Consider the following 12,518-nt stretch of genomic DNA (forward strand, 5'->3'; position numbering starts at 1 on the left):
ATAATTGGAAAAAATCTGAGAAGCAGGATTAGTCTACATTTGAATAGAAAGGGATTAATCAAGAATGGTGCAGCTTTGTCTGAGCAATATGATTAATTTTTCCAGAAATGTAAATTACACTGTGCAATGTAGTTGATGTAGTCTCTATGAAATTCGGTAAGGAGTTACACACAAGCTCTCCTGTATGGGCTACTAGTCCAACAGGTTAGGGGCCATGGGATCCTCTGCAAATTGGAAAAATTTGATACAAGATTAACCTTGTGATATGAAGCAACAGATTCTGGTTAAGGATTGTTTTTGTGATTTTAAGCACGTGACCAGTGAGTGTATCACAGGTATCATGCTGCAAACCTTTGTTTGTTTTAACATTAATTATTTGGATTTGAATAAGAGTATTTTGATTAAGTACGTGAGTGACGCAAGAATATTGGTGTCTTCATGGTGAGGAAAATAGCCTTGGGCAAAGGACGATATTAAGGAGATAAATGTGCAGATCAATGTCGATTGGAATTTAATCTTGATAAATGTGAAAAGATACACTTTGGGCTGACTTGGGTAATGAAGTGGTAGACCGCTTTGAAACAATGAAGAGCCTCCAAGAATATCTAGAAGCAGTAGCATAGATTGATAAGATGAAGGCAGCATATGAAATACTTGCTTTCATTAGTCTGGGCATAAAATACAAAAGCCAGTGGGCTATAGTACAAGTGTATAAGATATTGATTAGGTGATGGAGTACTGTTCTGTTTGCCATGTTATAGTTGGGAAGAGCTTGCACTGAAGAGATTCGTCAGATTATTACTAGGAATGGGGCATTTCAGTTATGAGGAGTGATTCTGTTTTGAAGAACAGAAGGCTGATGGCGGGGGGGGGGGAACGCGTGATAATATTATGCAAAGTTTTGATGGGTTTGGAGGAAATACCACATAGAAGAGGTATCTACAACTAGAGGATGTGGATTTAGAGGAGACCTGAGGAAGAACTTCTCACCCAGAAGCTGATTAGACTCTGGAATGCTCTGCAGAGAAGTCCCATAACACTTGAGAAAATACAGAAAAGCAAATGAATTGCCAAGCCAGAGAAACCTACAGGTAAAGTGCTGATAACTGGGATTAGAATGGATCGGTACTTGATTGGCTTGCATACAGTGGGCTGAAGAGCTTTTAGGTGCTCTACAACTTCATGACTTTGTGTTAAATCAGTGCAAAGTCCTAAAAAGTATTACAGACAAATTGGAATTGGAGGTTACCTTTATACAATAGTCATATGTTAAACATTTTTGGATAGAACTGAAATATACTGTAGTTCTATGATTTTTTAAGAATTTTATTACTAAAATGGTAAACAATTCCTGCCAGTATTACAACTGGAATGGCATTAATCAATTCTTAGTACATGAGCCATGGTCATTTAAAAAAATACAGACAACAGTAAGGAAAACTGAGTACCATATATTTTTAATATTTTAGATAAAATATACTATATTTAAGCTTTCCAGTGCAGCATCATTACAGAAATTAAAGTTCATACTATGTGAGCACTGTGGTTTAAAAAGAGTTCACATGTTACATTCAGTGATTTGCAGCATATAGATACAGGAATAAAAAAGTAATACTAGTTCATCATATTGCACTTAAAGTTGAGATACAATTTTCTTCTGTTTCAATATAGCTTCAATGTCAGAGAAAACTCTTGGATCTTCGATGGCTGGTGTTATCTGTGGAAGTTTTTTAAACTTTCTTAGAAATGGTAACAGATAATATCTTGATGCAAGAATAATTTTGTAACCCAAAAAGCTTTCAGAATAAATTGTTAGGAAAATAATAATTTTTTTAAAGATAGAAACACAGAAAACCTACAGCACAATACAGGCCCTTTGGCCCACAAAGCTGTGCTGAACATGTCCTTACCTTAAAACTACCTAGGCTTAACCATAGCCCTCTATTTTTCTAAGCTCCATGTAGCCATCCAGGAGTCTCTTAAAAGACTCTATCATTTCCGCCTCCACCGCTGCCGCCAGCAGCCCATTCCACACACTCACCACTCTCTGTGTAAAAATACTTACCCCTGACATCTCCTCCGTACCTACTTCCAAGTACCTTAAAACTATGCCCTCTCATGCTAGTCATTTCAGCCCTGGGAAAAAGCCCCTGACTATCCACACGATCAATGCCTCTCATCATCTTATACACCTCTATCAGGTCACCTCTCATCCTCCGTCGCTCCAAGGAGAAAAGGCCGAGTTCACTCAACATGTTCTCATAAGGCATGCTCCCCAATCCAGGCAACATGATTGTAAGTCTCCTCTGCACCTTTTCTATGGTTTCCACGTCTTTCCTGTAGTGAGGCGATCAGAATTGAGCATAGTTCCCCAAGTGAGATCTGACCAGGGTCCTGTATAGCTGCAACATTACCTCTCAGATTTTAAACTCAATCCCATGGTTGATGAAGGCCAATGCACCGTATGCCTTCTGAACCTGCGTCAACCTGCGTATCAACTTTGAGGGTCCTATGGACTCAGGCAACAAGATCCCTCTGATCCTTCACACTGCCAAGAGTCTTACCATTAATACTAAATTCTGCCATCATATTTGACCTACCAAAATGAACCACCTCACACTATCTGGTTTGAACTCCATCTGCCACTTCTCAGCCCAGTTTTGCTATAGTCATAGTCATACTTTATTGAGCCTGGGGGAAATTGGTTTTTGTTACAGTTGCACCATAAATAATTAAATAGTAATAAAACCATAAATAGTTAAATAGTAATATGTAAATTATGCCAGGAAATAAGTCCAGGACCAGCCTATTGGCTCAGGGTGTCTGACCCCCCAAGGGAGCAGTTGTAAAGTTTGATGGCCACAGGCAGGAATGACTTCCTATGATGCTCTGTGTTGCATCTCAGTGGAATGAGTCTCTGGCTGAATGTACTCCTGTGCCCAACCAGTACATTATGTAGTGGATGGGAGACATTGTCCAAGATGGCATGCAACTTGGACAGTATCCTCTTTTCAGACACCACCGTCAGAGAGTCCAGTTCCATCCCCACAACATCACTGGCCTTACGAATGAGTTTGTTGATTCTGTTGGTGTCTGCTACCCTCAGCCTGCTGCCCCAGCACACAACAGCAAACATGATCGCACTGGCCACCACAGACTATAAATGCATCCTATCAATGTCCCGCTGTAACCTCTGACAGCCCTCCACACTATCCACAACATCCCCAACCTTTGTGTCATCAGCAGATTTACTAACCCATTCCTCCACTTCCTCATCCAGGTCATTTATATAAAAAAAAAATCACTATAAGTAGGGGTCCCAGAATAGATCCCTGAGGCACACCACTGGTCACCAAACTCCATGCAGAATATGACCTGTCTACAACCACTCTTTGCCTTCTGTGGGCAAGCCAGTTCTGGATCCACAAAGCAATATCCCCTTGGATCCCATGCCTCCTTACTTTCTCAATAAGCCTTGCATGGGGTACCTTATCAAATGCCTTGCTGAAATCCATATACACTACATCTACTGCTCTACCTTCATCAATGTGTTTAGACACAGCCTCAAAAAATTCAATCAGGCTTGTAAGGCCTTAAAATTTCCATCATTAAGATGAAAGTTTTTAATTCAATCATCCTACAATTTACCAAAATTGATGACCAAAGTTTAATGGCAGCCCAGTGACACAGCAGTACAGCCAGAGATCAAGGCTCAAGCCTGACCTTGGGTGCTGTCTGTGTGGAGTTTGCACTTTCTCCTCTTAACTGTGTGAGTTAATCGGATTAGTTAAATAGCCACTAAGGTGTTCCTAGCATGTAGGTCATTGGTGAAATCTACAAAGAATAAAATGGGATTATTGTTTGATGACTGTTCGTGAGTTTTAATGGTCAGTGGGAATTTAGCAGGCCGAAGAACCTATTATCAGTTGGGTGTAATCCAGAACATAAAGTTGTTAAGTTACTATTTAATTAGTGAAATAATTTTAACCACAATATTTAACTATAAATTTATGGTAACTTTCAAATCTGACAGCCCCATTTTAAAGTTGTAGGAGTGTTTAAGACCACAAAATAACAAGCCATCATTATTAATCTACACAATGTAATTTTAATGTAATTCAATATTATAAACAATTTTCAGCTCTCAACACCTCTCAAAGATAAATTAGCTTTTCCTGACAGCTATAACATAATGTGTAATTTTAAAATAGTGTCATATCTGAGAGAGAATGCAAAAGGTTTACCAAAATGGAATTTTAAATTCAGTGAATGATGTTCCTCCAATGCCTCAGGTCACTGGGGTGATATAGTGGTCAAACACTGCAGGGAGGGAGAAGGATGTCCTTCAGCTGCCCTAAGGAGTTCTGCCAGAACTGGGAGTAATATCAATTCCACTCACTGCTAAACTTCTATAGTCAGTAACAGTAGACAGAGTGGGGGGGGGGCATAGGCTCCGTAAATGAATGTGTAGAGTTTCAGATTTGGATAAAACAAATTTGATTTTTTAAAACATTAATTATTTTGTGCCAGGTTCCCGGATGTGCTAAACACTCGGCCTTATGTCTTTCACTGTTTTGAACTTGATCTAGCTCTTCTATGAGTAGAATGCATTTTCAATTTGAATGTTCGAAGTCTGCATCTATTAACAGCATTATTAAGTGTTATTCAGCATGGATGTAAGCCCATTGGTCCAACTTATTCATTTGGTTTATATCCTTCTAAGTCTTTCTTCCTTGTACCAATCTAAATGTCTTTTAAATATATCAACATCTCCTAGTTCTAGACTCCCGACTGTGAGGAAAATGATGGTGACCATTCACCTTGCCAATGCCCCTCATGATTATTCTTGTAATCTATGAGGTCACATTTCAGTCTACTTCACTCTGTCCATCCCAGACTATCCAATGTTTCATAGAACATAGAATAGTACAGCAATAGTACAGGCCCTTCGGCCCACAATGTTGTGCCAACCCTTAAACCCTGCCTCCCATATAACCCCCCACCTAAAATTCCTCCATATACCTGTCTAGTAGTCTCTTAAATTTCACTAGTGTATCTGCCTCCACCACCAACTCAGGCAGTGCATTCCACGCACCAACCACTCTCTGAGTAAAAAACCTTCCTCTAATATCCCCCTTGAACTACCTTAAAGCCATGTCCTCTTGTATTGAGCAGTGGTGCCCTGGGGAAGAAGCACCGGCTATCCACTCTATCTATTCCTCTTATTAACTTGTACACCTCTATCAAGTCTCCTCTCATCCTCCTTCTCTCCAAATAGTAAAGCCCTAGCTCCCTTAATCTCTTTCCTTATAACTCAAACCCTCTAGTCCTGGCAACATCCTTGTAAATCTTTTCTGCATCCTTTTCAGTCTCAATGTCTTCTTTCTCATAACTGTATAACCAAAACTGCACACAATACTTCACACATTGCCTCACCATTGACCTATACAGCTGCAGGTGTTGTACCAACTCTTGTAGTCAGTGTCCTGACTAATGAAGGCAAACATGCCAAACTCCTCTTCCATCACACTATCTATCTGTATCCCTAATGTTGTCAGTTCTATAATATCCTACAAGGTCCTACCATTTACTCTGCAAGTCCTGCCAAGGTTTTGCTTCCGAAATGGAGATACTCTTTGGATCTTTACTACCCAAAAAGCTTTCAAAATTAATTTGCTAAAGGAAAACTGAATTAAAATTAAACTTGACTGAAGTTTTGCTTGTGTTAGACTTGAGCCCAAGCTGATAACTTGTCAGGAAACCAAACTACACTTCAAGGCTTTTGGAACAAACATTTTTCCACTTCCCACTTCAAAGGTTCATTACCCATTTTTTGGCAACAGTTTCACTGTGCCATACTTTTTCATACCTTCCACAAAACTAACTGACTGGCTGCTCTTTGCCAGGGAATCTTTTACATAAAAAATGTTTAGATACCCACAAGGAACCCAAACAATTCAGCACATGGATTGCACAAATTGTCAACCAGGATCTGCTTGAGCAAACTATCAGGATAGTTAAGATTTTTTGAGGTGTCTAGACTGATATGGAAGTATCCATCAGTAAGGTCACTGGAATGGTCCACTGCCTTTCCTTCATCACCTTTCTTGATAACCTCCTTGAAAAACTCTGTGAGATTGGTTAGACAACCTACCACACACAAAGTCATGTTGATTATCCCTAATCAGTCACAGTCTATCCAAATGCTTATATATCATGTCCCTAAGAGTACCTTCCAATAATTTACCCGTGTGGCATCAGGTTGACTGGCCTATAATTTCGCGGCTTATTCTTAGAGCCTTTCTTGAACATTAGCTGTTCTCCGGCAGCTAACTGTAGCTAAGGAAATTTAAAACAGCCCTGCCAGTGCACCTGCAATTTCTCTACTAGCTTCCCACAAGGTCCAAGGGACACCTTGTAAAGCCTAAGTATCAAAATTCAGTTTAAAGGTAACAACGGATTTTGCCCTTATCACCCCTTCAGCTCCCCGCTAAACCTGCTAGCAAAATCTTTAAATCTTGACCCCTTTGCAAAGGGAAATGGGTGGTTTGTTTAATTCGTCTAAATTGCTTATAATTCTTACCTCTAGAAAAAAAAATCTCAGCTATTTGTAAACTTAGTGGGTATACACTGGCAACTGTCAACAGCTTGCTGATGCTAAGGGCTTCTTAAGAGCCAAGAAAACCTTGCATGCATAAAATATGCTGAAATATTGGCAGTAGGACTCTTGGCAAGAAAAGTTTTCGGAGTGACAATATTGCCTTCAAGTTGATTTATTCCAGGCAAAAGTCTTAATTATATGGCCCAAGCACAACTATGCATTTTTATGGAGATTCTTTTTTTCATATTATGAAAAATAGTACTCAATAAACTTCAAGACCTTGGTCTCAATATCTCCTTGTGTAACTGGATCCTTAATTTCCTCACTTACGAACGTCAATCACTTTGGATTTACAACATCTCCTCCACAATCTCCATCAGCACAGGTGCACCACAGAGCTGTATGCTTAGCCCCCTGCTCTACTCACTTTACACTTATGACTGTATGACAAAGTACAGGTCCAATGCTATACTTATCGTTGGCAGAATTAAAAGAGGAGGTGATTCAGCATATGGGAGGGAGATTGAAACTCTGGCTGAGTGGTGCCACAACAATAACAACTTCTTACTCAATGTCAAAAAGACCAAGGAGCTGATCATTGACTTCAGGAGGAGGATCCAAAGTCCATGAGCCAGTCATCATTGGGGGATCAGAGGTGGAGAGGGTCAGCAATTTTGAATTCTTCAGTGTTATCATTTCAGAAGACCTGTCCAAAGACCAGCATGCAAGTGCAATTATGAAGAAAGCAGGGCAGCAAATCTACTTCCTTAGAAGTTTGCAAAGATTCAGCATGACATCTAAAACTTTGACAAAATTCTGTAAATGTGTGGTGGAGAGTATAGTAAGTGACTGCATCACAGCCCTTGAATGGAAAATACAAAAAAAAGAGGATAAAGTCCAGTATATCAAGAGTAAACCCCTCCCCACCATTCAGCACTTCTACATGGAGTGTTGTCACAGGAAAGCAGCATCCACCATCAGGGACCCCCACCACCCAGGTCAAACACTACTGCCTTTAGGAAGAAGGCACAGGTGCCTCAGGACTCACACCACCAGGTTCAGAAACAGTTATTACCCCACAACCATCCATCTCCTGAACCAGAGGGGATAACTTCACTTGCCTCATCACTGATCTGTTCCCCCAACCTATAGACTCTCTTTCAAACACTCTTCATTTCATGTTCTTGATATGTACTGCTTATTTATTATTATTTATTTTGTACTTGTACAGTTTGCCTTTCACAAACTGATTGTCCACCCTGTTGTGTGCAATCTTTCATTGATTCTATTATGGTTATTGAACTTATTGAGAATGCTCGCAAGAAAGCAAATCTCAGGGTTGTATGTGGTGACATATGTACTTAATTTATTTGGAACTTTGAAATAATTCTTAGATTGATTTCTCAGAATATACATTGAATTATGAGCAGTTCCAAGATATCAGGTTTATTGTCACTGACATATGTCATGAAATTTGTTGTTTTGCAAAAGCAGTACAGTGCAATACATAAACAATAGAGATTTAAAGCACTTTTACATTGTTTTTCCCCAATTATTCATTCAGGATTTTCTTCTTGGCAGTTTCTACAACTATTTTTTCCTACATTTTATTTGCTACCCACTTCCTAATTCCCATCTATTATGTTTACTTTTAATCTAGCAACCGTGAAGCAAAAATGTTGTAGATAGTAAAAGTTATTTTGCACTAAATGCACAACATCTGATCATGTATTGATATACAATGACTTATTTTATTTTTAAAAACCATACTGTCAATACTTCCTTCTGCTTCTAACCTATATTTTAGATCTGTCATCCTTTACCAAATTAGCTCAACTACTTTCAAAGGAGATAATTTACTGCACTAGAAATGTCATTGCAGCCAACAGATCAGAGTCCTACAGTCGTATTTAAACTGCCTACTTCCATCAACCTGCACCACAGCCCATAGCCCTCCATATCCCTACCATCCATATACCTAACCAAACTTCTCTTAAACATTGAAATTGAGCTCGCATGAACCACTTGTGCTGGCAGCTCGTTTCACACTCTCACAACCCTCTGAGTGAATAAGTTTCCCCTCATGTTTCCTCTTAAACTTTTTACCTTTTACCCTTAACCCATCACCTCTGGTTTTAGTCCCACCCAAACACAGTGGGAAAAGCCTGCTTGTGTTAACTCTATCTATACCCCTCATAATTTTGTATATGTCTATCAACTCTCCTCTCAATATACAACGTTCCAAGGAATAAAGTCCTAACCTATTCAATCTTTCCTTATAACTCAACTCCACCAGACCCAGCATCATCCTTGTAAATTTTCTCTGTATCCTTTCAAGCTTATTTACATCATTCCTGTCGGTAAGTGACCAAATCAACACACAATACTCCAAATTAGGCCTCACCAATGTCTTATACAAATTCAACATAACATCCCATCTCATGTACTTTTGATTTATGAAGGCCAATGTGCCAACAGCTTTGCTTATGTCCCCATCTACCTGTGAAGGCCACTTTCAATGAATTATGGACTTATATTCCCAAATCCCTTTCTTCTACCGCACTCCTCAGTGCCCTACTGTTCACGGTGTAAGACCTACCCTGGTTGGTCCTACCGAAGTGCAAACCCTCAGACTAGTCTGCATTAAATTCCATCTGCCATTTCTCAGCCCACATTTCTAGCTGGTCCAGATCCCACTGCAAGCCATGATAGCCACCTTTGCTGTCCACTACACCTCCAATCTTGGTGTCATCTGCAAATTTGCTGAACCAGTTAACCACATTATCATCCAGATCATTGATTTAGATGACAACAATGGACTCAGCACTGACTCCTGCGGCACTCCACTCGTCACAGGCCTCAAGTCAGAGAGGCAACTATCTACTACCACTCTCTAGCTTCTCCCAAAAAGCCAAAGTTGAATCCAATTTACTACCTCATCTTGAATGTCAAGTAACTGTACCTTTTTGACTAACCTCCCATGTAGGAATTTGTCAAATGCCTTGCTAAAGTCCACGTAGACAACATTCACTGCCTTGCCTTCATCCACTTTCCTGATAACTTCCTTGAAAACTATAAGATTAGTTAGACATGACCTACCATGCACAAAGCCATACTGACTATTCTTAATCAGTCCATGTCTATCCAAATGCTTAGCTATCTAGTCCCTTAGAATAATTTCCAATAATTTTCCCAATATTGATGTCAGGCTCACCAGCCTATAATTTCCTGGTTTATTTTTAAGAGCCTTTCTTAAACAGTGGAACAATTGGCTATCCTTCAATCCTCTGGTACCGCACCTGTCGCTAAGGATGATTTAAATATCTGCTAGAGACCTGACAATTTCTGCACTCTGCATGGTCCAAGCGAACACCTTGTCAGGCCCTGAGGATTTATCCACCCTAATTTGCCTCGGAACAGCAACAACTACTCCTTTGTAATGTGTATAGGGTCCAAGAAGTTGATGCTATTTTACCTCACTTCTATAGACTCTGTGTCCACCTCCTGAGTAAACAGAGATGCAAAAAAAAAAGTCCCCCCATCTCTTTTGGCTTCACACATGGATTACCATTCTGAACTTCCAGAGGATCAATTTTGTCCCTTGCAGTCCTTGTGCTCGAAACATATATGTAAAAACCCTTGGGATTCTCTTTTGTCTTGTCTACTAGGGCAACCTCATGCCTTCGTTTAGCCCTCCTGATTTCTTTCTTAAGTGTACTCTTACATTTCTTATACCCAATAAGACCATAAGACATAAGAGCAGAATTAGGCCATTCAGCCCATTGAGTCTGCTCCACCATTCCATCATAGTCGATCCCACTCAACCCCATACACCTGCCTTCTCGCCATAACCCTTGATGCCCTGACCAATCAGGAAACTATTCATTTTTGCCTTACATATATCCATGGTCTTGCCCTCCCTAACTGTTTGCGGCAGAATATTCCATAGATTCACTACTCTCTGGCTGAAAAAAAACTCCTTTCCACTATTCAAACAGGTTGCCCCTCAATTTTGAGGCTTTGCCCTTTAGTTCTGGACACTCCCACCATAGAAAACAACCTCTCCACATCCACCTTATCCAGTCCTTTCAACATTCTGTAGGTTTCAATGAGATCCCCTACGTTCTTCTAAATTCTAGTGAGTACAAGCCCAAAGCTGTCAAACGCTCCTCAAAGGTTAACCCTTTCATTCCTGGAATCATCCTCGTGAACCTCCTCTGGACACTCTCCGATCACAACACATCCTTTCTGAATATGGGGGCCAAAACTGTTCGCAATACTCCAAGTGCAGCCTAACTACTGTCTTAAAATGCCTCAGCATTATCTCCTTGTTTTTATATTCTACACCCCTTGAAATGAATGCCAACATTGCATCTACCTTCTTTACCACAGACTCAACCTGTAAATTAGCCTTCTGGGAGTATTGCACGAGGACTCCCAAGTCTCGTCGCAGCTCTGATGTTTGAATTTTCTGCCCATTTAGATAATAGTCTGCACTTTCACTCCTTTTACCAGAATGCATTATCATACATTTCCCAACACTGTATTCCATCTGCCACTTTTTGCCCTTTCTTCCAATTTGTCTTAATCCTTCTGCAATTGCATTGCTTTCACAGCACTACATACCCCTCCGTATCTTTGTGTTATATGCAAATTTGCCACAAAGCCACTGAGTCCAATATCTAAATCATTGACAAGCAATGTGAAAAGTAGCAGTCCCAATACTGACCCCCTGAGGAGCACCATTAGTCACTGACAGCCAACCAGAAAAGGCCCCTTCATTCCCACTCACTCCCTCCTGCCCATCAGCCATTCCTCTATCCATGCCAGTATCTTTCCTGTAATGCCATGGGATTTTATTTTGTTAAGCAACCTCATGTAACAAGACACCTTATCAAAAGTCTTCTGCAAATCCAAGCAAATGACATCCAAAGCTCCAAATGACATACCCCTATTCTTACACCTCAATAAGCATCTCATTTGTTCCTATGTGCCTGTAGCTACTATGCACCTTTTTTTAAAACTTAACTGGGGCCCCAGTATCTCTTGAAAACCAACGTTCTCTACACTTGGTATATTTTCCTTTTTTCTGACAGGCACATACAATCTTAGTACTCTCAAGCGTTCACTTTTGAAGGCCTCCCACTTGCCAAGTACTGTACACCTTTGTCAGAAAACAGCCTTTTCCTATCCACACCTGCCAGATCATTTATGATACCATCAAAATTGGCCTTTCTCCAATTTAGAATCTCAACCCACAGCCCAGACCTATCTTTTTCCCATATTTGCTTCGAAACTAATGGCATTGTGATCACTAGATGCAACGTGTTCCCTACCCAAACTACTTATTCATATTTCAGAACAACAACAATAACAAAGCTCCAGGTAAGAAAACCTAAGTAAACCCATAAAAGTCTTCAATTTTCCAGCATTGTAATAACTTATATTTAAAACAATAAAACGTAAACTTACTGAGAAAGGCTTGCCATTTATAACTGCTGAAAGTGCAGATCGAGGTATCTTGCCAGAACGTGTCTTTGGTAACTCTGGTACAAAAACTGTTTTCCTGAATGCAGCGACTGGACCAATGGAATCTCGAACAATTTTAACTATCTCTTCTGAAAGTTTTTCAGTTGTCTCAGTTACACCTGTTTATACATAATTTTATGTAGAAAAATATGATTACCTTGTTCCTCTGCTATGTTAACTGAAGCTGTGTAGCACTGAAAGGTGAGATTAACCATCCTACCGGTTTTTAAAACACACATGGCTAGTGGAACATGTCCCTTTACAGGATCCTCAAAGGCCAGCACCGCACAGTCCGCTACTGCTGGGTGAGTGATAATCGACTGAAAGAATGTCAATAAACATATTCAATATATTATATTGTTATTTTAATTTCAAAAAATAAGTAATT

The 12,518-nt window shown here is 39.9% G+C and overlaps 1 protein-coding gene across 3 annotated transcripts in view; it reads right to left on the reverse strand.

Annotated features, from left to right (window-relative positions):
• Window positions 1–1,359: 1,359 nt before the first annotated feature.
• Window positions 1,360–12,518, reverse strand: part of acss3 (acyl-CoA synthetase short chain family member 3) — an 84,784-nt gene continuing 73,625 nt past the window's right edge. For all 3 annotated transcript variants that reach the window (XM_072267496.1, XM_072267495.1, XM_072267494.1), the window contains 3 exons: window positions 12,351–12,450; window positions 12,074–12,249; window positions 1,360–1,717 (listed from right to left, as the gene is read on the reverse strand). In XM_072267496.1, coding sequence (XP_072123597.1) covers window positions 1,634–1,717; window positions 12,074–12,249; window positions 12,351–12,450 — 360 coding nt within the window. In that variant the 3' untranslated portion in view covers window positions 1,360–1,633. The remainder of the gene's footprint in view (window positions 1,718–12,073; window positions 12,250–12,350; window positions 12,451–12,518) is intronic.

The sequence above is a fragment of the Mobula birostris genome, chromosome 9, assembly GCF_030028105.1.
Source record: "Mobula birostris isolate sMobBir1 chromosome 9, sMobBir1.hap1, whole genome shotgun sequence".
In the NCBI taxonomy this organism is placed as follows: domain Eukaryota; kingdom Metazoa; phylum Chordata; class Chondrichthyes; order Myliobatiformes; family Myliobatidae; genus Mobula; species Mobula birostris.